Raw genomic sequence first — 24,025 nt, 5'->3', positions numbered from 1 at the left:
TCTCTGATCATATGAATGAAGAGGTTGAGTTGAACTCCAGCTGAACTCACTGAGTGATTCGGCTGAATGAGTGAAAACCAGCAGGGGAGGAATTATCTTGTTTTCTTTTTGGATTTTTTTTTTTTAATAACAGATGTGTAAATTACATTTGCTGAGTGATATGAAGTGTGATGCGAAAACATTTTTAAATAAATAGACACGAACTTCTGTCAAACAACTTACCTTCTTTAAGACATTAGGGAAGTAAAGTGTCTTTCAGTTTTCAACATTAATTAATTAATTCTTCTCCCATCTTCTGAAGATTTTCCGGAGAATTAAATGAAGGCATTATGAGGTATCGCAGTGGCCAATCGGGTATCACTTGGACAAACGTTAACCCAATCATCAGCGACTTCTCGCTGAAATTATGATTGACACGTCTGTGTAGACCAATCAGATGCCGAGTTTCCAGCTGTTCCTGGGGCTCTGGGTTAGGTTGCGCCACGGTTTCGTTCCCGACCCGGCTGGAGGACGTTGGAGTCACAGCGCGTGAGGAGCGGCTTCGAGGATCCACTTCACTCTGATATAAACCCGCACCGGAAGAGCACCGCAGCTATGTTTTCACGAATCGCCAGACCATGCGCCAGCCTCACCCGCTGTTTATCCACAACTTCTCAGGTAAAATATAAATCTATAAAATGAAATTAAAGCCGTGAGGAAGAGGCGAGGCGCGCGCGCTGGTGGTGAAAGTTAGCTGTGTGGCTAACGGTCTCTGCAGTAACAGCGCTGGCGGGGGAAACCTGAGGATTTAGTTCTGATCCAGCTCACATGGAGGAGTTTTATAAGCTGAAAGCTAATAAACACCACTCTGACAGACTTAGCTGTTCGCTGTAAAGTCGGGCCGTTAGCATGCGATGCTAGCTTAGCTCAACTGTGTCTGTCACAGATCTGAAAGATTAAACCCGCGTCTTTATCTCTCTGATTTTTATATCGAAATAAACTTCACACAGGAGATTGCAACAAGCAGAAATTAATAAACCTACGTGTGAATTATAACCCAATAAAAAGTACATTTTGGAGAGTTCGTTCTAAGACAGGAAGTTCCACATAACATCCAGAATATGGTGCAAAGGTTTATTTGTTTAGGAAAATTGTGTTGCTTAACATTTTTCTAGATATAACTTGCTGCATATGTTTATCAGAGAGAATTTCACAACCGTTTTCATGAACAATCCAGACTGGATGATCTGATCTGATCTGATCTCACCCTGGTCCCGTTCAGGGGTTAATCCGACTTGCAGGCATGTGCTCAGGCTCTAAAGGTCAAAAGGTTAAAGCCCAAAAATACAACACTGAGGTTTCTGTTTGCTGTGCACTGAAAGAGAGGAGTTCAAAACAGATGCAGTATAATATCTTCCACTGTAATTGCTGTTTGAGTGAAGGCGATCTTGTTCTATCTGTAGAATAATGCGAAGGTGGCGGTGTTGGGAGCGTCCGGCGGAATCGGACAGCCGCTGTCCCTGCTGCTGAAGAACAGTCCCCTGGTGAGCGAGCTCTGTCTGTACGATATCGCTCACACGCCCGGAGTCGCTGCAGACCTCAGCCACATTGAGACCAGAGCCAAGGTCACAGGTACGAGAAACATTCTGATTTGTTCATTCAGCACTCAGAATTCTCACTCCTCCTGAGTTTATGAACTTGAAGGTTTTGTTAAAATTCACCACAAAGAGTAATTTAATGTCGGGTTTTTGTGTGTGTGTGTGTAAATGTATTATAGACTGAGGTGTTTATTTTCTGTGTGTGTAGGTTATATTGGAGCTGATCAGCTGAGTGCGTCTCTGAAAGGATGCGAAGTGGTGGTTATTCCTGCCGGAGTTCCCCGTAAACCCGGTATGTGTGTGTTTTATAGTTGAAATTCTCCTGATGGACTTCTGTGTGTTGATGTATTTTCATTTAAATCAGCAAGTCAGGGTGGTTGTTGTGAAGCTGGACTTGTTTCCATTACTGCCAATTCTGCTGAAGATCCACTCGTGCTAAATAAATAAATTTACGATACTATACACACTTTGGTTATATAGCAAGCTAACTATGTTTGGAATGTGTACACACTGCACTGTCGACAGTGTGTGTTTTTTGTATTTGAGTGTTTTTTAGGCTTTATAGTATATAATTGGATACGGTTTGTTAGTGACCAGATGAAGTTTCAAAAATTCTTTTTTTTTTCTTTACGTGGCTATGTTTAAGTTTGAATGGTTAATTATACTGGTGTAATACCAAAGGCACTGCTTGTGAGCCAGTGGCTTGTTTCTATGACAACCAACTAATCAAGCATTTTTGATTTCATTGTCACTTCAAATGCTAAATTTCAAGTGTTCTAAACCTGTTCTTTCCATTTCTTCTTTCTCCTCTTATTTAATGTCTGTATTCCTTTTCATGTTTTTGTTTTTTTCCCTCCTTCCTGTTTGTGTTTTGCAGTTCTGTGCATAAACAGTGCTCTGTACACCTGAATTTACACTGTGTTACTTTAAGTTAGTTCTGCTCTGTTAAGTGTGTGTGTGTGTGTGTGTGTGTGTGTGTGTGTGTGTGTGTGTGTGTGTTTCACAGGGATGACACGTGATGATCTGTTTAACACGAACGCCACCATCGTGGCCACTCTGGTTGATGCGTGTGCCCGTAGCTGCCCCGAGGCTATGATCTGCATCATCGCTAATCCTGTGAGGAGCTTTTATATTTATTTATCCTGGCACTTAGTTAGTCCTCTTACCTGCTGCTGCAGTGATTTCTCCAACTGGGGGCGTAAACAGCCCAGTGCAGGAAATGCAAGGCCCGAGCCAGCAGGAATGAACACTGAATGATGGAGAAAGATCATGTCGACAGAGTTGGAGTATGTTGGGGAAGTAGGGGTTTAGCCAGGGTTGGGAGGGTTTTTCTGAAAGTAGGGGGTGTAACTTTAAAAATTTCATCTTTTTTGGTGCAATCTGGTGACTTCTGGAGCTGCAGTTGAGCCTTAAAAAGAAATGAAAGCATTAATTTAAAGTGTGAATATTTAATTAGGCATTTAACATACATTTTATTTACTAACTTAATAAAATGTTATAACAGTTTTTAAGTTTATATTAATTAACCAGAACTTTACAAGTCACTGTAATTATCAATAAAATCTATAAATTCCTGTAATAAAAGCAGAAACCTTAAATTATAATTTCTAGTACACTTGAGACAAAAAACAAAATACAAATTGCTGCAATTGAGTCGTATTACGCAGAATATATCTTTACTATAAACCACAAAGATAACAAACGAGATTCCGCCAACTCTGAAGATTAATATTATGAAACAGAACTAACTAGTTAGTTCTGCTCTGTTAAGTGAAAAATAATAGATACCTTTAACAAGTTTTGATTTTACAAAATATACATAATGCAAACATTACATCACAATGTTAGGAATCATTTTGATTCTGTTAAAAAGTGCAATAAACAGGAGTTAAAAATAAGTGAAATTAAGTTACAAATGAAAATACATTTTCCTGTAGTTACTTGAAATGTAAATACTGTAAACAATACAAATTCAATAATGGTAGTTTATGAAAGTACTATTTAAGGTAATTTAATCTTGGTGAAAGAGAAACCAATTGAAACTGAAAGAGTGAAAGTGATCATGCCGTTACCATGGGAACAGTCTTTTATGAATGCATAAGTGGGCTCTGAGCGTGCGGAGTATGGTGTGACTGAGGAAGGGGACAAGTTTTATGTTTCATCTAATTTGGGTCACTTAAAAACTATATTTGGCATTGGGCACACAGGAAAGTGTAAAGTTTCTGTCAGTATGTTTATCATGCTTATATGATAAACTCAGGAAGATATTTATCTAAATATATGAGCTACTCATTCTAAACCTGCTGAGCTTCACCAGCGAAGCTCTCAAAACTCGTAGTATTTTGCTTCCATTCAAGCCTCGTTTTGAAGTCTGACCAATAAGAACGCTAAATTTTTGGTGATAAATTTGATTTTCTCAATTTTACATCCATATATGGAAAGCACATGCACCAGGCACACCCCGGGAAACTTCTGGCCATCGACGAAAATGCACAAAATTACTTCACAAAATTTTGGTTGGCACGGATTAGTATAAAATTTATAGGCCATGTTTGGGGATTTATGGCCGTGTTTTGAGAACTGGCCGTGTAAAACATGGCTACACAGCTCGCTAGCTAAGTCTATGTGGGTAAGTATAGTTACACTGAAGTGTGTGTGTGTGTGTGTCTGTCTGTCTACTTCCTGTTGCTGTAGAGGTGTTAAACAGAGGTGTGTTATTTTTCAGGTGAACTCCACCATCCCCATCACTGCAGAGGTGCTGAAGAAGCACGGTGTTTTCAACCCAAACAGAGTGTTCGGAGTCACCACGCTGGACATCGTCAGAGCAAACACCTTCGTCGCTGAGCTCAAAGTCAGTCACGTCTCAAAGTGATGAGAAGCACCACACACCAACCTGGACACTGTCTCCATTAACGAGCTCCTTTCTCACATTCACAAACTGTAGCACGCACTCTCTCTCTCTCTCTCTCTCTCTCTCACACACTTACTTGCTATTCAGATCTTTGTTCATATTACAGTCCTGTGTTTTTTGTCCTTTAGGTGTGGTTTTTAAATCTGATCTTTTACACTGCTGGATTTTATATTGCTGTGTAGGATTTGTTTTTAACGTTATTGCTGATCATCTGTGTTTTGTCTGCAGGGTCTCGATCCGGCTCGTGTCAACGTGCCCGTTATCGGAGGTCATGCTGGAAAAACCATCATCCCTCTGATTTCACAGGTAACTGGGGGGAGCGCAAGTAAAACCTAGCAGCCAGCGCTTATTTCCTTGGCAACCTACTACCGACCATCTAGCAACCACCTGGGATCATAGTGCAGCACCCTTATCACCAGCTGATTATGAGAGAAACCACTTAGCACCTTTGCCACCAGCAGTGTTTCCTTAGCAACCAACTAGCTACAATAGAACATATCCTAGCAACCACCAGGGACCCCAGAACACCCACATACCAACACCCTAGCAACCAAAATTGTGTGTAGGGTGTCCCTTGGGCATTGCTAGCAACCAAGTGGCATATGCTCACAATGATGTAATGTTTAGTTTTAACGTAGCTTTCCAAGCTGAGCGGTTAATGACTGACTGACTAACTGTTTATCACAACCAAGTATCAGCCCTCGAGGAATATCATCGCAGTGTTTTAACACTTTAACCATGACATTTTATCAGTGTTCAGTTTTTTAACTTTTGAACATTTTAAAATCAATTTTGACAAAACACTCTACTGTCATTTTGCTCTCTTAGCTCATTTTGTGGATTCCATGAAGACATTACAGGATGTTTATGAACATTCACTTTCTAGTTTTGTCTTTTTTTTTTTTTTCCAAAAGTATTTTTGTTTTCTGTAACATTAGCTGTCTGAAGATGTGCTCTTGGACATGTTTAATTAAATAAAATTGCAAACCACCATGTGATGAGGGTTGTGTTGATGGTGTGTTGGTGTTTATTTCAGTGTGTTAATTAGATGAACTGATGAGTGTTGTGTTGCTTGCTGTAGTGCACTCCAAAGGTGGAGTTTCCTGCTGATCAGCTTTCAGCTCTGACGGAGAGAATTCAGGAAGCAGGAACTGAAGTAGTGAAGGCCAAAGCTGGAGCAGGTACAGATTCATTCATTTACTTTTTCATTTATTTCAGTCTGTATAGATACGGCGCTGTGACCCGTGTCTCATACACACGAACACTTTAAAATAACACTGTTATCCAGAGACAAAAACCAAACTTTTGTATGTCTTTTTTTTTTTTTTTTCTATTTAGGGTATTTTATTTGCCTTTTTTAAAACTGGGTGAAATGTAAATCAGTGTTCAGATCCGAGTTTTCAGTCTGAAATCGAGGGTAGTTTTGGCACAGGTTGTGAGAGCGCCTTAAAATGTTTTACCTCAAGTGTTCATTTTCAGCAGACTCTCGGTTTTTAAAACTCCCTTTTTAACATTATTGCGTTGCTGTAATGGAATTGCATCTGAAAAATATTTTTATTGAATAAATGAGAAACCCCTTGAACAAACTGAGGTTTTGTTGCTTCCTAAAGAGGTGTGCAGTAAGTAAATAATCTCGTATAATTTTTAGAACTAGACATCTCCACTTCCATTAGGAATAAAGGCATGATGTAGACATGTGAATGCGCAGCTTTCTTCCTGCAACCATCTCGGAGTTCATGAGAATGACACGACTGACTGGGACACGAGAGCGGTCTGATAATACCAAAAAGTTAAGGTTTTTGTGTGTTTCAGGTTCTGCCACTCTGTCGATGGCTTACGCTGGAGCTCGCTTCACTTTCTCTGTTCTTGATGCCATGAACGGGAAGGAAGGGGTGGTGGAGTGTGCGTTTGTGAGATCAGAGGAGACGGAGTGTAAATATTTCTCCACACCTTTGCTGCTTGGGGTATGACGCACGCGCACACACCCCTGATCCTCACTCAGCAGTGAGAGAGAGATGTAATTAAGCTCCTTCTGTGTGTTTCAGAAAAATGGTATTGAGAAGAACCTGGGTCTGGGGAAACTCTCTGCGTTTGAGGAGAAGCTGGTGTCTGAAGCTCTGGCTGAACTCAAGGGTTCCATCAAGAAAGGAGAAGATTTCGTGGCCAACATGAAGCTGTGAGCCTCCGACATGAAACTGTGTCCCAAACGCCCATTATTTATGAATATCCACTCTAAATTTCAGACATGGCCTCTGATTTTCATCCTGACTGAAGATCTGAGAATTGAATCAAAACTCTCCATTACAGTCTGCTTCACCAACTTCACGCGTTTGGTTTTTACGTGTGCGCGCATGCGTGTGGACTCTGATCATGTTGTGTTGTGTATAAACATGTCCATATTGACCGTCTGAATGAAATAAAATGTTCACAGAAATGGAAACCGGCTCTGTACAATGTAGTAAGACTTTATAAAATGTACACACACCGTCACTGCTTTAGTGCAAGTGCAGTAACAAATGTCATGGTGAATAATAAAGAAGACATTTTATTCTGAACACGATGCTCTGCTGCTGGTTTTTACCATTTTTAATAAGAACTAAAGGCAGTATCTCACCGGGCTGCGACAAATTGTGAACGTCATTCGCGAGAGAGTTTCAAAAGTGACTTGAAACATTTGCAGGGCTTCTCAACTTCCGGCGTGAGTCTCAGTGTCGCTCCTTCGTCGCTGAAATTGCGAACATGTTCAAAAAATCCGTGAGACAATCTCTCTCAAATGCGTCGCTGGTGTCGCAAAGCTGTCGCGAACCTTCTCCAGTCGGTTTCCGTGAGGTTTCCTCTCCTGCCCTGCCGACGCAAAGCCGACCTGCGACTCGCTGGAGACGCAACGATTGCGGTAAAATATGCGAATATCAACTCGGTGCGATTCCAAGTGAAAATTGTCGCCAGCTCGCATATTTTATTGCAGTTGTTGTCTCCAACTAGTCGCAGCCCAGTGCGATACTACCCGAAGTGTTGAACAGCTTTGCTCAGGTTACTGAAATACAGTAGGGTCTGATCTCCGATCAGAGTTATAACCGACTGAGCCCAGACTGATGGTGGCTGGTGTCCTGTTCAGAGCTCCAGCCTGCAACTGCGGCTCTTCTCTGGGACTCAGATGAATCGACTCCTCTCGGCATGAGCCGACTCTCAGTTCTCTAATTCTGAACCTGAACCGACTCTGCCGAACGACTCAGACGTTGATTAGATTCACTGAACGCTTTGTGATTACACGGAGCAGAATCCTGAATACAGACCGCTGATATTTTCAGGATCTCTCGGCCTTGTTCTTCTTTTCAAAACATGGCTCTTCACAAACAGGAGCCGGCGGTTCAAGGAGTCGATTGGTGAGAAAACGACACATCAGGAGTCTCCCTGGGATTCGACACCATAGTGCCCAGGATAAAGTGCTTCCTGAAGGAGGGATGAATTTAAATAAACAATGAATTGAGGGCGGGGAGTCCTGATCCTCCAGTTCGAGTGAAGGAGTGAAATCTGTAACAGCATCACAGGCAACTTGAACAAATGAAGAATTAAAGTGCAGAAGGAAAAAGCTCGTCTCTGATTGGTTAGTCAGTCCTCTCTGCAGAATTTGCGTGAATTGACAATAAAAATCACGTCATGTCCATTACATCCGGTCTAAAAAGTTTCAAACTGTTTCTTTTCCCGGGAGATTGGTTCAAAGCCCGTTCAGAGAAGAATATTAAAAGGTTTGTTTTTAACTAAGTCAGCTGATTAAATTGGTGCTCTCTGATTGGTCAGATACAGTAAATTGTCCACAAGAGGGCGCTGGTGCAGCCCCCCCGCGGCGAGCAGGGTGTTTGATGGAGGAGGGAACAGAAAGGTTTATTTTGAGTTTGTCAGTCGGATCGCGCGCGCACAGGTGACCGGAAATCCGACGAGTCACGTGGCGGCGTTCCGATGGGCTCGAGCAGGGATCTGGGCTAGCAATAAGCTGCGTTTCCGGTGTGCGCGGTGTCGGGGTTGAGCATGCGTGCTGGGCCGGAGGAGCGCGAGCGCGTGCTGGCGGTGGTGCGCGCGCTGAAAGCGGTGGGTGTGCGCGTGAGGAGCTGGAAGAGCTTCCTGCACGGACACGAAACACCTGAGCAGGTAGAGGCGGGTTCCGCACGGCACAGCACGGCACGGCACAGCACGGCACGGGATTCATCAACACAGCACGGGATTCTGAAGGGTTTAATACACACTCACTCACTCTCTCTCACACACTCTCTCTCTCACTCTCTCTCTCTCTCACTCTCTCTCTCTCACACTCTCTCTCACACACTCTCTCTCTCTCTCTCTCACACTCTCTCTCTCCCTCACACTCTCACTCTCTCTCTCTCACACTCTCTCTCTCCCTCACACTCTCTCTCACACACACACTCTCTCTCTCTCTCTCACACTCTCTCTCTCCCTCACACTCTCACTCTCTCTCTCTCACACTCTCTCTCTCCCTCACACTCTCTCTCACACACACACTCTCTCTCTCTCTCTCTCTCACACTCTCTCCCTCACACTCTCACTCACTCTCTCTCTCTCTCACACTCTCTCCCTCACACACTCTCTCTCTCTCTCTCTCTGCGGGGACCTGATTTGGGATGAGCTGATGGTGAGAAGGGCTCGTGCACGAGGCTGTAGTGAATAAACAGGGGCTGATGGTTGAGGAGAACAGAGATCCCACCAGGAACAAATCTGAAGAGGGGTTTGAGGGTGTTTGGGGTGTTTTTCTCCAAGTGAAAATGGATCCTTATTCTGGTCACGGCTCTCATCCTGACAGTAGAAATGTTTAAACACAACATGTGCACAGAGCAGGTTCCTGAGCCACACCACTGACCTTTCACCTTTCCATGGTAGGAGGCTTCACAGCAGCTCTTTGCTTTTGGTCGAGATCTGCAGCTTCTCCCTCAGCGTCATGTGGCTGAAGTGGACGGTTCCGTGCCGCTGTATGTTCCCTCTTTTTTATTTTTAATGAGACGTGTGCCTCGTTTTTGGATGTTGATTGTTTTGCGTTTGTTTTTCAGGTTCCTGGTGGAGGTGTGTGAGTATTTATCTCAGCACATTCACACCGAGGGGATTTTCAGGAAGACCGGTTCTCTCTGCCGCATCCGAGCTCTCCGAGTACGAAACACTGCAAACGCACGGCACTCATTCACAACATACACACTGACTGACTGACGAGAGTTTCAGTCTAAATTCTGTCAGTAAAATGAGTTTAAACGCAGTTTCCACACCTGAGTGAGTGAACGTTTTTCACAAACCGTTCAAGGAACAGACCATCACCCTGCTTCCTTCCTCGGAGCAGAACTTTAGCTGATCCTGGCTGGAGGACATGCTGAGTGTCACGGAGTGTGTCAGTAATGAGAACAGTTTGTTGTTGTTTTGTTTGCACTGACATTAGGAAAGTCTGGTGTTTTCCTCCAGGCAGATGATCTTTATGATCAGTTTGATTTTACGTGAGAGTTGCACTATTGGTCCAGAGCGTGAAGGAGAAGCATCCAGTTGTTGTCTTCCCTCCTATGGTCTCGTAGATGGACCTGGAGAAGGGGAAGCAGATCTTCCTGGCTTCCCATGATGCTTTGTTGCAGCCGTATGACGTGGCATCGCTGCTGAAACAGTTCCTGCGTGAGCTTCCTGAGCCACTGATCGCAGGCGAGCTGCAGGTGGCACTGTGCCACGCCCAGACTCTGGAGGCGGCTGTGAGTGAGAGAGCTACGCTGCTGCTCACGTCCCTCCTCTCCCCGGTACACGCTCACACCCTGCGCTACATCTGCAGCTTCCTCAGACGTGTTGCGCACAGGTATGATCCTGCAGCTTGTGTTTTTATATGTTTATCAAATTGATAATCAATAACTCAGTCTGGTTGTGTGCGTGCACGCAGGTGTGATGAAAACAGGATGGAGGTGAGCAGTTTAGCTCTGGTCATGGCTCCAAACCTGCTGCCGTGTTCACCTCAGATGTGTCGCCTCACTGCCCTCACAGAGAAGTTGCTCGAGCAGCGAGCAGCAGCCATCAGAACCCTGATCTTACACGCTGAACGCATCGGTGAAACCTCCAGCTCAGGATTAAATCTGCTGTTTACTTCACGGGTTAACGTTTCAACAGGTGTTTAATTAATATACAGAGTGTTTATTTTCTCAGGGGTCGTGCCCTCGTTCGTACTGGACACACTGGGAGTGCTGGAGATGAGCGAATCCGCCCCACCACGAGAGGGTACTTTATTGAACAAGCGAGCCAGACTGGGTGTGGACAACAGCCTGCGCAGACAGAGGAGGAGGAGCGTCGGAGGTGACGTTTTGTGTTCGTCTCAAATGCTAGAATTTTTTTTAATCTGTTTTTGTTTAATGCTTGTTTTTGGTTTTAGAAATATTTGTGGATGCTTTTTCGAAACTGAAGCCTGGCAGGACGCCCACTGGCCCCCCTCTGTCCTCAGACACTTCACCAGGTAAACCGGCACCTTCATCTGACAGTCATCATCGTTATCATCATCAGATCCTCCTTCGACATTTGTATTTACAGCACCATATCAGTATTTTGTGTTTTTCTGCTCGTATAAGTATTTCAGTTCTTCAGTCCTGAAAGCCAATGCCACACAGTAAACGTGTCTCAACTGTTTGACATTTTGGCCTGAAAAGAGACGTTTCATTTTGTTTTGTTTTGTTTGAGTTCTTTTCATGGATGTCTGGAGTCTTAAGTTTGTCAGTCGAGAGCCATCATGTGTCCAGACTAAACTCCAGCAGCAGTTTTGTGAGATGTATGTAGATGTAAACACCAGCGTTTTATTAAATATTAAACAGGACCTCCGCTGTCCAGAAGTCCCACACCTCAGTCTCCAAACACAGTGAAACGCAAAGCCTCGGAGGACGGCGCTCCTGATGCGAGTGGATCTGCCAGAAAGAAGTACAGACATTACAAACACTAGTTTACGTTCTTCTCTGTTTCCACTTCTAGGTTTCATTTCCATCAGATTTGTTTTGAACGATGATGCAGATGTTTCAGTCTGTCGTCCTGTATTCTGCATTATTGATGTTTATTTGCAGGCGTTCGCTGCATGACCTCAGAACCGACACGCAGTCCGTCAGCAGCCAGTCTGCAGACGGTGAGACCAAAATCAGAGGAGTTTTTGTTTATTATTATTATTATTATTATTATTATTATTATGTCAGACCCAGAACACCATGATAGAAAAGTCAAGCTGAAGTTAAATTGTTAATGCAATACAAAAATTAAACAGTAAAGGCAATCATGTTGTTTTAACTTGTATTTTGAATTATTATAAGAAGCATGTATTTGTATTTACATAAAGATCTTCTTAGAATAAAGCCCAGAAAGTCTAAGCACTCAATTATGCATTAACATTTTAATCAGAATAAACACATACGAAGAGATTTATTTACCCAACAGGACTGGAATTAAAAAAAAAAAAAGGGGGGGGAAACCCTGGCATCTTGAACCTTACAATGTTCTGGACCCAAAGTGACTGCAGATGTTGGAGTTCAACAGGAAATTAAATAAATAAAATCAGGCTTTTTTTCTTTAATTAAAGATCAAATTATATTAAATATCCATTATTTCACAGGATTATACAATCCCAATTCCAAAAAAGTTGGGACAAAGTACAAATTGTAAATAAAAACGGAATGCAATGATGTGGAAGTTTCAAAATTCCATATTTTATTCAGAATAGAACATAGATGACATATCAAATGTTTAAACTGAGAAAATGTATCATTTAAAGAGAAAAATTAGGTGATTTTAAATTTCATGACAACACCACATCTCAAAAAAGTTGGGACAAGGCCATGTTTCCCACTGTGAGACATCCCCTTTTCTCTTTACAACAGTCTGTAAACGTCTGGGGACTGAGGAGACAAGTTGCTCAAGTTTAGGGAGAGGAATGTTAACCCATTCTTGTCTAATGTAGGATTCTAGTTGCTCAACTGTCTTAGGTCTTTTTTGTCGTATCTTCCGTTTTATGATGCGCCAAATGTTTTCTATGGGTGAAAGATCTGGACTGCAGGCTGGCCAGTTCAGTACCCGGACCCTTCTTCTACGCAGCCATGATGCTGTAATTGATGCAGTATGTGGTTTGGCATTGTCATGTTGGAAAATGCAAGGTCTTCCCTGAAAGAGACGTCGTCTGGATGGGAGCATATGTTGCTCTAGAACCTGGATATACCTTTCAGCATTGATGGTGTCTTTCCAGATGTGTAAGCTGCCCATGCCACACGCACTAATGCAACCCCATACCATCAGAGATGCAGGCTTCTGAACTGAGCGCTGATAACAACTCGGGTCGTCCTTCTCCTCTTTAGTCCGAATGACACGGCGTCCCTGATTTCCATAAAGAACTTCACATTTTGATTCGTCTGACCACAGAACAGTTTTCCACTTTGCCACAGTCCATTTTAAATGAGCCTTGGCCCAGAGAAGACGTCTGCGCTTCTGGATCGTGTTTAGATACGGCTGCTTCTTTGAACTATAGAGTTTTAGCTGGCAACGGCGGATGGCACGGTGAATTGTGTTCACAGATAATGTTCTCTGGAAATATTCCTGAGCCCATTTTGTGATTTCCAATACAGAAGCATGCCTGTATGTGATGCAGTGCCGTCTAAGGGCCCGAAGATCACGGGCACCCAGTATGGTTTTCCGGCCTTGACCCTTACGCACAGAGATTCTTCCAGATTCTCTGAATCTTTTGATGATATTATGCACTGTAGATGATGATATGTTCAAACTCTTTGCAATTTTACACTGTCGAACTCCTTTCTGATATTGCTCCACTATTTGTCGGCGCAGAATTAGGGGGATTGGTGATCCTCTTCCCATCTTTACTTCTGAGAGCCGCTGCCACTCCAAGATGCTCTTTTTATACCCAGTCATGTTAATGACCTATTGCCAATTGACCTAATGAGTTGCAATTTGGTCCTCCAGCTGTTCCTTTTTTGTACCTTTAACTTTTCCAGCCTCTTATTGCCCCTGTCCCAACTTTTTTGAAATGTGTTGCTGTCATGAAATTTCAAATGAGCCAATATTTGGCATGAAATTTCAAAATGTCTCACTTTCGACATTTGATATGTTGTCTATGTTCTATTGTGAATACAATATCAGTTTTTGAGATTTGTAAATTATTGCATTCCGTTTTTATTTACAGTTCGTACTTTGTCCCAACTTTTTTGGAATCGGGGTTGTATTCTGTACCACTTGGGTTTAATCTACTGAACATCCTGTATAGTTTCGTCATAAATCTGATGATAATGTGAATAAAGCTCAGACTGTTTGTAATCAGATTCGACGGGAGGTCCGAGTCCTCGGGAGGTGAAGAGCAGCGATGATTCACAGCGCAGTGTTTCAGAGAAGAGAACTCGAACACGAGCGCACAGGAAGTCACATCGGTGAGGTTATTTTGTGTTCAGTGAAATGAAATGAGATTTTATGGAGTTTTTCTGTCTTGCTCTGATCTTAATTAGAAAAGTTCAGAATCAGTGGAACTTTGAGGGCAGAGGAGATTGATTCCTGGTTTTTTTGTTCGCCTCGTCCGGAATTAAAGCGAGTGATCACTAGATCTGGTTTTCTTTCTGCGTTTAACATTTTCAGTGATTCAGTGTAAATGGTGTGGTTTTTGCCTTTTAGAGCTCCAAAGCAGGAGGAGTGTGTACGCCGCAGGAGGAGATCACTCCGTTTCTTCTCCATGTCGAGCAGCAGCAGTGGCAGTCCTGTACGCACACACACATCACCCTGAATAAGTTCCGATTGTGTGTCTCATTTAGAAAACCTAACTGTGAACACTGAAGTGTTTGTGGCTTATTTATGAATTTATTTTTCAAACTGAAGTGATCGGGACGTTCAGATTTTTCTTCAGCAATAGGAGAAAATAAAGTGAATTAATCACATCTTGGATGTACATGATGTTTTTGTTCCTGTATGTCATGATGATTTCAGGCTGTTGGTGTGACACTGGGCGAAGATCCTGAAAAGTGTTTGAGCTCCTGGAAAAAACTCCACAGCAACAAAAAGACTGTGTCGAACTCGGACAGTGGCTCCTCACCGAAAATACCGTTAATCCTGATCGAGGAACCGGGACGAGGTCTGCAGCTTTTATTCTTTTTATTATAATATCTTGGCACACTGAAATCCTTCAGGTATGACCTGAATTAATTTGCTCCATTATTAAACTATCTGGAAGAGAAATCTGATGGAACACATCACTCTCGGCACTCAACTCCACTCCTATTCATTCTTTAATCACTGACTCTGATCTGGATTCAGTCAGCGAGCTGCTCTTCTGTGTTTCAGTTGTAATCGGGAGTGAAGTGGACGATGATCCTGAGCTTCTCAACTGCAGTTTTGTGGAAAATCCTGACGATGCATCGGGTTCAGAATGTGAGGAAACGTTTCGGGGACATCAGCAGCAGGAGAGCGAGGAAGCGCATGACGACGACCACTGGGTTTTACTCGATGATGGAAATCCAGAAGTCATTGTGGAGTATGATGTGACTCAAAAGGAGAGCCAGAGACAGGAAGTGGAAAGTCCAAAGACAGGAGATGGAGTTAAGGTGGAGGAACAGGAAACGGAGACACTTTCCAAAATCAAGAAGAGGAAAAGCAATTCCAAGAAGCGTTCTGGACCGCGGCGCTCCATCAGCATGCCTGAGGTGGCTTTAGATCCACATTTGGATGAGGTAGGCGAAGTTCAGCAGGAAGTTAGAACAAACGAGACCATGTTTAATGATGACGTGTGGTCCACGTCTGTCAGCCTGCCTCTCAAAAAGTCTGGAGGAAAAGGAAAGGGAGGGAGAGAGCTGAGGAGGAGATGCGCTACGGTTCATGAGCAGAAGGCGGCGAAAGGGTCCGATTCGGATCTAAAGAAGGTGAGCCTCCGGTTGTCGATGGCTGAGAGGTTAAGGAGCTTCAGCGCTCTGGCTTCGTTTCTCCGCACACCGACGGTTCGTCTGCGCAGACAGGAAGCGCGAAGATTCAGCCGCTCATTCAGTGATGAAGCTGTACAGGAGGATCAGCAGGCCTTCCTGGAGCTCCACAATGAACAGACAGACTCCGAGGAAGCCAACGAGGAGCTGCTTCCAGATGATTCATCAAGTCCTTCTTCACCTTCTCCTCCAGAGGATCTGACTTTGGTTGGATCATCACAGAAATCTGAAGAGGATGAAACTCCCCAAATGAACGAGTGCGTGATGGCCGAGACTCTGGAAGTGGAAGAATTTGACGTGGACAAGCTGCTTGAGCAGCAATGTTGCATTACAGAACGTTACCACGAGCATGAGAAAGACTCAAACTCCTCCTGGGACGTGCGGTTTGATGGATCTACACCACCAAGGCGGCGGAGGACGACATTTGGTTCCCCTGCAGGCTCGTGCACTTTCACAGCTTCTAAAACCGAGCCGCTGTCTCTGCGGTACCGAAAGTCACCGTGTAAGACCTTCAGCTGCCCTTCATTTGACAGCGTGTTTTCCATCAGCAGTGTGAGTGAGAAGTGCTCCTTCAACCTCTCACCTCCGTCCCTCCAGTTCAGGCCTCAGGGCTCCAGGAGGCGCTATAGAGACTCTCCACGCTGGCCTGCTCACGAAGTGCGTATGACCACGTGGAAACCGTTACCTCTCTAACACAGTCTCGGGCTTCCTCTTGCACAGTTTCTCTGTTTTTGCTCAACTTTTAAAATGTGTATTTACCTCCAGAAGATTCTCTGTCTGTCTCTCACTGAGTTACTCATCCGTATCTGCGTGCCTTTTATTTTACTGTTTTACTAAATAGATGTGTAACATTTTGTTTGTTCTTAATAAAAATGTATTTGATGATGATTTATTATTATTATTTATTATTACAACAAATTAAGTTGAGCATCAAGTGTTCAACAGTGTGAGAAGATTAGAAACTCGTGTTTGCGTTAGATCAAGACAAGAACACACACGTCGCTGGGTGTGTAAAAGGTGTTATAAATAAAATGTTATTAAAATCTGTCTATTTTGTACAATTGTTAACCTGTGACCGGTTGGGTGGGTATAAATCAGTGGTAGGTTGGGTGGGTATAAACCAGTGACCGGTTGGGTGGGTATAAACCAGTGACCGGTTGGGTGGGTATAAACCTGTGACAGGTTGGGTGGGTATAAACCAGTGGCAGGTTGGGTGGGTATAAATCAGTGCTTCTAATGTCACAGAAGTGGTGTGTTAGTGCATTAAGGGGGAGCGGGGGGAACCACCCATTGCTTGTGGGCAAAAAAAAAAAGCGTGTCCCTCTCTGAACTCCAGTTAGAGAATGTCCTTCACACACACAATGCAGGCTAGTGGAGTGAACAGAGGGCGAGTGTCTGTGTGAGAGAGTGAGAAAGAGAAGACACGATGGCTGAAGGAGGAGAAGGAGATGAAGAGATTCAGTTTGTCCGGACGGTGAGTAAAATCTGGATTATAGTCACTGATTGGTCAGAGCTCTGACATCACCAGCACTTTCAGTATGTTGTAGTGTGATGTTCTTGTGTCTTACTGATCTTCTTTACAATATCACACCTCATGTCTGTGGTCTTCACGCTTTTGTAAACACTCGCCTGGTGAACAGGAGTATGGGATTGCTGTCCAAGAAGGATCTGGAGAAGGCAGCTGCCCCGTGTGGCCTCCTTTCAAATAGAACCCAGCATGAGGTGAAATCCTGAAGTATTGGAACTTTCAGTGTATTCATCAGTAACTGTGAGGGTGAGGAGTCTGAGACGGGCGAGGTCTCCCCGTAGATTAAAGGGCTTTGTTAGTGGTGTGAGATTTACTTTTAATAAGGTCTGTAAGCACGTCCTGATCATCAATTGTGTGTCGCATCATGATAGTCAGCACACACAATATTCAAAATCGCATCTCTGTCACTCCTTCTGGATTTCAGTAGAAGAAATAAACTCAGGAATCAGTACAGCAGCCTTCTGTCCCATGATCCTGATGAGGGCTGTGATAATATTGTAATCATCATTACATAGACATCTAATGTAGTGCAAGAACCTTTACCTTCTGGAACACAGTATTTATGTTAAATATAACACACACAGCCTGTTGGATCCTGTTTCCTTTGCTGTAGAGCTGCAGATTGGCACAAACAGGTGTGTGGCATTGTTCTCTATTTATAATAGAGCCGAGAGACACACACACACACCCCGAGGTCTGCGGGCTGTGATTTATGACCCTGAAACCAAAACAGCTTCATCTGTGTTTTATAAAATATCCACAGTTCAGTCTGTAATCAATACTGAGCAAAAAGGGGGGAAAACCTTCATAACCTTCATGAATGTAGTTTGCAGATGATAAGGAAGAAGTCTTTAATAAAATGATCAATAAAAGGAATAATAAAACCATTTCACTCCAGATTTTAATCTCGGTTATCATAAAACTGCAACATGTGGCCCATCTGACCGTTAATCAGGAGCAAGACGACACAAAGCCCAGAACAATGCTGCGTTTATACAGCATGCGATGATCGTTTTACCCCAGACATCACTGATGATCTATCAAAATGATCGAGTGTGTGATAAAGTCTGTGTGTACGCACTTCTGGGAATGTGAGAGGTGGAAATGAACACAAACTGTGTTTTAAAAGATATAAAGGAAGGATCTTGTTATTTGTACACATGTTTAAAATGTAAACTTGAGATCAGGTTTAAGATTAATAAAGTAATTCTGATCTGAAGATCTGGTGTCATTCAAACATTTTGAATGATTTTTAAATTCAGGATCAATCCATTCAGAAATCTGTTTTGATTGTCAACAGAATGTCTTCAACACACTGAAGAGTGAAAAACAGCACCGAACATCATTCAGATTCTAAAATTAAATTGAAGTAAACTTTAGTTGTCATTATCATGAAGAATTTATATTTCTGGAGTTAATGTGCTGTAGATGAAACAAATGATGCTAAACATGTGGAGATTATAAAACGTATGAATCCAGCTCTTGGGCTGGATCGTGATGTCCTCTATTTTTCCAGCTCTATATTTACACCATGAGGATGGATTAGTGACTCCCTCAGATACAGCTGCGTGTTTCTGTCTATTTAAAAATTGTATGACATGATGTTCTGATTTAATGACTGTGATTATGGGGATACAGCGCATTATTGGGCGCTATATGGTTATGGGGTCACGTTCACAACAGTATGAGGCACTGGTTCGACATTAAACATCATTAATGCAATAGGATTCAACACAAATCAGTTCAATACAGGACAAAATTTCAGCATGATGATAAAGTACAGTGTCTAACTGTCATTATGATAATGATGAGGCTATATTTAAAGCTTTATTATAGACTTCATATGGGCTGGATGTGAACACAGTGGTCATAGACTACAGCGTGCACATAGTATTTCTTTTATAATTTGATGGCACTGCTCTATTTTGCATGCTTCTCTCTCTCACACACACACATTTAAAACCTTATAAATGTACCCTGGCTGTAACCCAAGCCTCATATTATCATCACAAGGTTATTCTGAATGATCTGCTGATTGCCATCAAACTGTAAATCACTGCCATGACAAAATCACATCTCACATGTTGATGCTCATTTTAACACGTGAAGAATAAACAAACTTTTCCAGGACAAGGATTAAACATTATCAGAATTATAAATCTGTCCTTCCTCACACTCTTTCAGCATTCATTCTATGTAATGCCAAGCTTTTCAGTCACATCAGAACATTTTCAAGTAAAAATTAAAGATATACGGTACAGCTGTTTATCATTACAGATGTGGCATTGCATGGAATTCGAAACAACTTTGTATAAATGATTTGTTTCAAAAAATTCAATCAGAGCATTTCATTTACTGTAATCTCAGAAAAAAGTACTGTACATTATTTCCTCTTCATAAAGGGTGTTCTCAAGGGTACATTTACTGCACCTTTGTAATTACTCGAAAAATCTAAAAGTTAATACTGTAAAGATAACTTTTCCAGGTTAAAAGCAAACAAACAAAGCATAATAGATGTATAAAGGTGACAAGGTACTGAGTTTACAAAGGGAAGAAAAAATATGACTTTTTCCTGTACTCTCAATTTTGTTTTCAGTATATGTGACTTTACCATGGAATACACAGTCAAAATTTGCATGAAGTTGTCAAACTATTTAAAAAGGTTTATTTTTTAATTTTAAATTTGAAGTATTATGCAGTGATGAAGCAGCATGGTGGTGTAGTGGTTAGCGCTGTCGCCTCACAGCAAGAAGGTCCGGGTTCGAGCCCCGTGGCCGGCGAGGGCCTTTCTGTGCAGAGTTTGCATGTTCTCCCCGTGTCCGCGTGGGTTTCCTCCGGGTGCTCCGGTTTCCCCCACAGTCCAAAGACATGCAGGTTAGGTTAACTGGTGACTCTAAATTGAGCGTAGGTGTGAATGTGAGTGTGAATGGTTGTCTGTGTCTATGTGTCAGCCCTGTGATGACCTGGCGACTTGTCCAGGGTGAATCCCGCCTTTCGCCCGTAGTCAGCTGGGATAGGATCCAGCTCGCCTGCGACCCTGTAGAACAGGATAAGCAGCTACAGATAATGGATGGATGGATGAATGCAGTGATGAATATAAGCGTTGAATAAGATGAGCGGTGAATATGGTTTATGATATTGCATGGTTGTCAGGACAACAGGACATCACACATTGGAGACATAAAACTTCCACGCTAGCGAGCGACTGTGACAATTGGTAAACAAACATGGCCACCAGGTTTGCTTCATTAAATACAGAAGATTTTGAGAGAATTTTGAAATAGAAAGATGCAATGAGCACCCAAAAGGAATGTATAATAATAATAATAATAATAATAATAATAATAATATTGTTTGGCTTTCTTTCATGGTCTATCAGATATATTCCATTCAGCGAGCATGATATTGAACGAGTCGAAGACGAGTAGCTGAATGGAATATATCTGATAGACCATGAAAGAAAGCCAACCAATATTATTATTATTATTATTATTATTATTATACATTCCTTTCAGGTGTTCAATGCATCTTTCTCTTTCAAAATTCTCTCAAAATCTTCCGTATTTAATGAAGCAAACCTGGTGGCAATGTTTGTTTACAAATTGTCACAGTCGCTCGCTAGTGCGGAAGTTTTATGTCTCCAATGTGTGATGTCCTGTTGTCCTGACAACCATGGATTATTATTATTATTATTATTATTATTATAGGGCGGCACAGTGGTGTAGTGGTTAGCGCTGTCGCCTCACAGCAAGAAGGTCCTGGGTTCGAGCCCCGGGGCCGGCGAGGGCCTTTCTGTGTGGAGTTTGCATGTTCTCCCCGTGTCCACGTGGGTTTCCTCCGGGTGCTCCGGTTTCCCCCACAGTCCAAAGACATGCAGGTTAGGTTAACTGGTGACTCTAAATTGAGCGTAGGTGTGAATGTGAGTGTGAATGGTTGTCTGTGTCTATGTGTCAGCCCTGTGATGACCTGGCGACTTGTCCAGGGTGAACCCCGCCTTTCACCCGTGGTCAGCTGGGATAGGCTCCAGCTTGCCTGCGACCCTGCAGAAGGATAAAGCGGCTAGAGATAATGAGATGAGATGAGATTATTATTATAATACATTCCTGAATCAGTGGTGAATCGGTGTGTAAGTGCTGGTGAATCAGTGTGTAAGTGCTGGTGAATCAATGTGTAAGTGCTGGTGAATCAATGTGTAGGGCTGGTGAATAAGTGTGAAAGTGCTGGTGAATCAGTGTGAAAGTGCTGGTGAATCAGTGTGAAAGTGCTGGTGAATCAATGTGTAAGTGCTGGTGAATCAATGTGTAAGTGCTGGTGAATCAATGTGTAAGTCCTGCCCCGATAGCAGAGGGTCGTTGAAATGACGGTGAATCAGTGTGTCAGTGCGGGTGAATCAGTGTGTCAGTGCGGGTGAATCAGTGTGAAAGTGCGGGTGAATCAGTGTGAAAGTGCGGGTGAATCAGTGTGTCAGTGCGGGTGAATCAGTGTGAAAGTGCGGGTGAATCAGTGTGTCAGTGCGGGTGAATCAGTGTGAAAGTGCTGGTGAATCAGTGTGAAAGTGCGGGTGAATCAGTGTGAAAGTGCTGGTGAATCAGTGTGAAAGTGCGGGTGAATCAGTGTGTCAGTGCGGGTGAATCAGTGTGAAAGTGCGGGTGAATCAGTGTGAAAGTGCTGGTGAATCAGTGTGAAAGTGCGGGTGAATCAGTGTGAAAGTGCGGGTGAATCAGTGTGAAAGTGCGGGTGAATCAGTGTGAAAGTGCGGGTGAATCAGTGTGAAAGTGCGGGTGAATCAGTGTGAAAGTGCGGGTGAATCAGTGTGAAAGTGCGGGTGAATCAGTGTGAAAGTGCGGGTGAATCAGTGTGTCAGTGCGGGTGAATCAGTGTGAAAGTGCGGGTGAATCAGTGTGAAAGTGCGGGTGAATCAGTGTGAAAGTGCGGGTGAATCAGTGTGAAAGTGCGGGTGAATCAGTGTGTCAGTGCGGGTGAATCAGTGTGAAAGTGCGGGTGAATCAGTGTGAAAGTGCGGGTGAATCAGTGTGAAAGTGCTGGTGAATCAGTGTGAAAGTGCGGGTGAATCAGTGTGTCAGTGCGGGTGAATCAGTGTGAAAGTGCGGGTGAATCAGTGTGAAAGTGCTGGTGAATCAGTGTGAAAGTGCGGGTGAATCAGTGTGAAAGTGCGGGTGAATCAGTGTGAAAGTGCGGGTGAATCAGTGTGTCAGTGCGGGTGAATCAGTGTGAAAGTGCGGGTGAATCAGTGTGAAAGTGCGGGTGAATCAGTGTGAAAGTGCGGGTGAATCAGTGTGAAAGTGCGGGTGAATCAGTGTGTCAGTGCGGGTGAATCAGTGTGTCAGTGCTGGTGAATCAGTGTGTCAGTGCGGGTGAATCAGTGTGAAAGTGCGGGTGAATCAGTGTGAAAGTGCGGGTGAATCAGTGTGAAAGTGCTGGTGAATCAGTGTGAAAGTGCGGGTGAATCAGTGTGTCAGTGCGGGTGAATCAGTGTGAAAGTGCGGGTGAATCAGTGTGTCAGTGCGGGTGAATCAGTGTGAAAGTGCGGGTGAATCAGTGTGAAAGTGCGGGTGAATCAGTGTGAAAGTGCGGGTGAATCAGTGTGTCAGTGCGGGTGAATCAGTGTGTCAGTGCGGGTGAATCAGTGTGTCAGTGCGGGTGAATCAGTGTGAAAGTGCGGGTGAATCAGTGTGAAAGTGCGGGTGAATCAGTGTGAAAGTGCTGGTGAATCAGTGTGAAAGTGCGGGTGAATCAGTGTGTCAGTGCGGGTGAATCAGTGTGAAAGTGCGGGTGAATCAGTGTGAAAGTGCGGGTGAATCAGTGTGTCAGTGCGGGTGAATCAGTGTGAAAGTGCGGGTGAATCAGTGTGAAAGTGCGGGTGAATCAGTGTGAAAGTGCGGGTGAATCAGTGTGAAAGTGCGGGTGAATCAGTGTGTCAGTGCGGGTGAATCAGTGTGTCAGTGCGGGTGAATCAGTGTGTCAGTGCGGGTGAATCAGTGTGTCAGTGCGGGTGAATCAGTGTGTCAGTGCGGGTGAATCAGTGTGTCAGTGCGGGTGAATCAGTGTGTCAGTGCTGGTGAATCAGTGTGTCAGTGCGGGTGAATCAGTGTGTCAGTGCTGGTGAATCAGTGTGTCAGTGCGGGTGAATCAGTGTGAAAGTGCGGGTGAATCAGTGTGAAAGTGCGGGTGAATCAGTGTGAAAGTGCTGGTGAATCAGTGTGAAAGTGCTGGTGAATCAGTGTGTCAGTGCGGGTGAATCAGTGTGAAAGTGCGGGTGAATCAGTGTGAAAGTGCGGGTGAATCAGTGTGTCAGTGCGGGTGAATCAGTGTGAAAGTGCGGGTGAATCAGTGTGAAAGTGCGGGTGAATCAGTGTGAAAGTGCGGGTGAATCAGTGTGAAAGTGCGGGTGAATCAGTGTGTCAGTGCGGGTGAATCAGTGTGTCAGTGCGGGTGAATCAGTGTGTCAGTGCGGGTGAATCAGTGTGAAAGTGCGGGTGAATCAGTGTGAAAGTGCGGGTGAATCAGTGTGAAAGTGCTGGTGAATCAGTGTGAAAGTGCGGGTGAATCAGTGTGTCAGTGCGGGTGAATCAGTGTGAAAGTGCGGGTGAATCAGTGTGAAAGTGCGGGTGAATCAGTGTGTCAGTGCGGGTGAATCAGTGTGAAAGTGCGGGTGAATCAGTGTGTCAGTGCGGGTGAATCAGTGTGAAAGTGCGGGTGAATCAGTGTGAAAGTGCGGGTGAATCAGTGTGAAAGTGCTGGTGAATCAGTGTGAAAGTGCGGGTGAATCAGTGTGTCAGTGCGGGTGAATCAGTGTGAAAGTGCGGGTGAATCAGTGTGAAAGTGCGGGTGAATCAGTGTGTCAGTGCGGGTGAATCAGTGTGAAAGTGCGGGTGAATCAGTGTGTCAGTGCGGGTGAATCAGTGTGAAAGTGCGGGTGAATCAGTGTGAAAGTGCGGGTGAATCAGTGTGAAAGTGCGGGTGAATCAGTGTGTCAGTGCGGGTGAATCAGTGTGTCAGTGCGGGTGAATCAGTGTGTCAGTGCGGG

At 43.7% G+C, this 24,025-nt stretch overlaps 3 protein-coding genes across 7 annotated transcripts in view; all 3 read left to right on the top strand.

Moving 5' to 3' along the window:
• The first annotated feature begins 483 nt into the window (after nt 1-483).
• On the top strand, nt 484-7,043 carry mdh2 (malate dehydrogenase 2, NAD (mitochondrial)). The gene is made up of 9 exons (XM_060909233.1): nt 484-657; nt 1,443-1,611; nt 1,786-1,869; nt 2,584-2,693; nt 4,303-4,428; nt 4,717-4,794; nt 5,570-5,669; nt 6,301-6,452; nt 6,534-7,043. Exons 1-9 carry the CDS (start codon nt 595-597, stop codon nt 6,666-6,668), a joined length of 1,017 nt encoding a protein of 338 aa, XP_060765216.1. The 5' UTR covers nt 484-594; the 3' UTR covers nt 6,669-7,043.
• Nucleotides 7,044-8,259: 1,216 nt separating this feature from the next.
• zgc:153345 (uncharacterized protein LOC566129 homolog) lies at nt 8,260-16,337 on the top strand. The gene is made up of 13 exons (XM_060909232.1): nt 8,260-8,634; nt 9,379-9,467; nt 9,546-9,642; nt 10,053-10,321; nt 10,403-10,566; nt 10,663-10,809; nt 10,886-10,966; nt 11,319-11,421; nt 11,562-11,620; nt 13,811-13,916; nt 14,155-14,239; nt 14,464-14,608; nt 14,818-16,337. Exons 1-13 carry the CDS (start codon nt 8,515-8,517, stop codon nt 16,140-16,142), a joined length of 2,790 nt encoding a protein of 929 aa, XP_060765215.1. The 5' UTR covers nt 8,260-8,514; the 3' UTR covers nt 16,143-16,337.
• A 451-nt stretch (nt 16,338-16,788) lies between these two features.
• The window catches only part of ryr1a (ryanodine receptor 1a (skeletal)), a 128,422-nt gene continuing 121,185 nt past the window's right edge, over nt 16,789-24,025 (top strand). For all 5 annotated transcript variants that reach the window (XM_060909640.1, XM_060909638.1, XM_060909639.1 and 2 more), the window contains exon 1: nt 16,789-16,923. In XM_060909640.1, coding sequence (XP_060765623.1) covers nt 16,876-16,923 — 48 coding nt within the window. In that variant the 5' untranslated portion in view covers nt 16,789-16,875. The remainder of the gene's footprint in view (nt 16,924-24,025) is intronic.

Source organism: Neoarius graeffei, chromosome 25 (genome assembly GCF_027579695.1).
Source record: "Neoarius graeffei isolate fNeoGra1 chromosome 25, fNeoGra1.pri, whole genome shotgun sequence".
NCBI lineage: Eukaryota > Metazoa > Chordata > Actinopteri > Siluriformes > Ariidae > Neoarius > Neoarius graeffei.
This window is presented reverse-complemented; position numbering and strand designations above follow the sequence as displayed.